Here is a 2,882-nt window from a genome sequence, read left to right as displayed (position 1 = left end):
AAAAAATATTTCATATATAATTATATAAAAAATTGACATATTTTATATACAATTTTATATATAAAATATGTCCATATATATATATATATATATAACATTTTTATCCGAGTGTTCTCAAATCTTTGTTTCCGAATTGTGGGCCGCACCGTTTTCTGCAATTTGCTATGGTAAGTATTAAGAATATAACAAAAAGTGAACATAATTCTCACTGGATACTGTGTGATACTTAAACTTCAATTCATATCTCGTAAAAAATATGTGCACTCTCTTGTTAATAAGTAAAAAGAAAAATATATTGGAAACTTATAATAAATTTCACTCTTATTTTAACTGCGGTGATTTGTGTCCTACAATCTTATTGCGCAATAAATTAAAGTGTCCGTGCACCTGCGTAAGCTGAGCTCTAAGTGAATCAGAAAGCTGTTTTTGTAACTGCTGAACCTCCATAATTTCTTGACGAAGATTTTGATAATCTTTCGTAACCTGATGGACAGAGTGTAATAGGCGAAGCACAGATATCTGGGAAGCACAAAATGAAAAGCGGTTTGATGATTAAGGATCCGAAAACATGACAGACAGTAAAGTGCATACGAATAATTCACGAACGTGATATTACACAGGACGTATTTAATGCTAAATGATATGGATCATCCTGGCTTCAAGCAGGAATTATCCAACAAACGGAATATAACATTGTTAATTTATTCAGTAAACTGTCACAGAGGACTGTACAGATGACATAATGTTCATCCTTTCAGTTGTACTTTTTACATTATTTTCTCTCTATTTTTATCTATTTTTATCTATCTATATTTCATAAACTTGAAATATAAAAATTATTCCAGATCAAATGTCAATTTTGCTTTGACCATTCAAACTTTCGATAACAATGGCTGCGTTCAGCAGAGAAAATAGCCAATAAATAATTTTTGGATTTCAATCTATTAAGGCACGGTTTTTCATTAACTTATGTGTTAGATTTAACTTGACATTTTATCCAATAGGCTTCATCTATGATGATATGGAATCCATTGGAAGAAACATAAGGTTAAGTTTAACTATAAATTAACCAGGGACATTTTTTCATTATCCAATCCAAAGCTACCACAGTTAAGACAATTTTCGTCTTCAGGGATCAAAGATAATTTTAGCCATGATTACTTTTAGTTGCATAATGAAAAAACGCCAGATAAACGCCGGGCCTAAGACTTGAAAAATTAATAATTAATCTCCTGGAGTATGATAGCCTGTATACTTATTTTGTATTGAACAAATTGAACAAAGTACAGCTAAAAAGAATAGGCTCAATGTGATCTGATAATCGCTACTGATTAAAGCGGAAAAGCGAATTCCTACCTCGTCTTCTGGCTCCTCAAAGGCCTTCTCGAATTCGTCTATCTGCCACGCGATCATGTCCAGCTTCCCATCGGCTTTCTGCACCTGTGACACGAGAAAACAAAGTAAGTTTGACAACGCAAGCAATGTTTGACGTTTCGTGAATGTCCAATGCTAACAATTTATATTCATTAGATTGAAATGCGAAAATGCTCACGCTTTCCTCGAGATTCCCGATCGCGGATTCCATATCACGTTCCCTGCTTCAACGTAATCAGTGTCGTTCGAGATTGAAAAAATAATCCTGGAACGTCCAGTAAGACAGCCGTTCTTGCACCAAGATCAATCGGGATCGATTGGCTTCTCGCGTTTGAAAAGCTCAGCACAATTCACCTTGCCACAATTCACCGGTCACTGTCACACTGTCGAATAGTCCGAATAATCGCGAATAGTCGCCCACCAGACGGCGGCAGCACCGTCCGGCATAAAATAAAAATAATCAAAATTTCTCCATGACTTATTGATAATACAGGCACATAAGTTATCAGCCGTTAATGTTTTATAAAAATGCAGCTTTATCTTCCTTGGATAAAATTTTATTAGCATTAGTTATCAACATTAGTTTGGATTTCGAGTCACGAGATAGCATTGTAAATTGACTGCCATCTCAATTTTCAACAATTTTAACAACTTCAGAGAGAGAGAGAGAGAGAGAGAGAGAGAGAGAGAGAGAGAGCTCTGAACAGTCAGAGCATTTCGAACAGAACTGTCATCATATTATCGTAAATGCGTATTTATAAGACTTTTTGTCTTTAGACTTAAAAAAAAATAAAGATAATCCGAAACCACGATCGCTATCTGGTGCAAATTAGTATTTAAGAAATGTATAAATCGAATCAGGAACCAGATATACCTGCAGCATTGGGTTTATTGTCTCATCTTGATAATGATGAGCTAAAGGAATTATTGAATAATGATGGGAAATTCGAAGATATCGTGAAAGATATAAAACAGGTAGGCAATGTAAAGAATACTAATTCTAATTAAGTACCAAATACAGCCGAAAGGAATGTAATATTATATAATAATTGAAGTTCACATTGGATTTCTAAACATGTACCTTTTTCTTTGAAAGTAAAATTCTTCTGCTTTCGTTATAATTAAATCTATAGAATACCTCAAGAATAAAGACTCATTAAAAAAAATATTAGTTCAAGGATCTTGAGACTGAAAAGGAGATGTTAATGGCTAGCAACAGATCTTTAGCTGAATTTAACTTGTCCAAGCAACCTGAACTAGAAGAAGGTAAACAAGTTTTAAAGGAATTAAGCGAACAAGCTAACCAATTGTGCTCCAGTGTCAGGGATAAAATAGACGAAATGCGTAAGTTATCTTTTGTATGTACACTACTAAAGTTTGGAACACTACAATTTTTAGAGAAAAAATACTATTCTTTACAAACTTATTTTATTGAAACAATATAAACATTGTTTTTTGCAATGTTAATAAATAAAATTGATTACATTTTTTTTTCAAAATTATTGATG

At 33.1% G+C, this 2,882-nt stretch overlaps 2 protein-coding genes across 2 annotated transcripts in view; one reads left to right on the top strand and one right to left on the bottom strand.

Annotated features, from left to right (window-relative positions):
* Window positions 1–1,760, bottom strand: part of LOC108684242 — a 14,974-nt gene extending 13,214 nt beyond the window's left edge. Inside the window, exons 1-2 of the mRNA XM_018188466.1 lie at window positions 1,553–1,760; window positions 1,357–1,440 (exon numbers count right to left, since the gene is read on the bottom strand). Coding sequence (XP_018043955.1) covers window positions 1,357–1,440; window positions 1,553–1,585 — 117 coding nt within the window. The 5' untranslated portion in view covers window positions 1,586–1,760. The remainder of the gene's footprint in view (window positions 1–1,356; window positions 1,441–1,552) is intronic.
* Window positions 1,761–2,076: 316 nt separating this feature from the next.
* Window positions 2,077–2,882, top strand: part of LOC108684252 (vacuolar protein sorting-associated protein 37B) — a 1,357-nt gene continuing 551 nt past the window's right edge. Inside the window, exons 1-2 of the mRNA XM_018188479.1 lie at window positions 2,077–2,349; window positions 2,547–2,718. Coding sequence (XP_018043968.1) covers window positions 2,218–2,349; window positions 2,547–2,718 — 304 coding nt within the window. The 5' untranslated portion in view covers window positions 2,077–2,217. The remainder of the gene's footprint in view (window positions 2,350–2,546; window positions 2,719–2,882) is intronic.

This window comes from Atta colombica, unplaced genomic scaffold, assembly GCF_001594045.1.
Source record: "Atta colombica isolate Treedump-2 unplaced genomic scaffold, Acol1.0 scaffold13, whole genome shotgun sequence".
NCBI classification, from domain to species: domain Eukaryota; kingdom Metazoa; phylum Arthropoda; class Insecta; order Hymenoptera; family Formicidae; genus Atta; species Atta colombica.
This window is presented reverse-complemented; position numbering and strand designations above follow the sequence as displayed.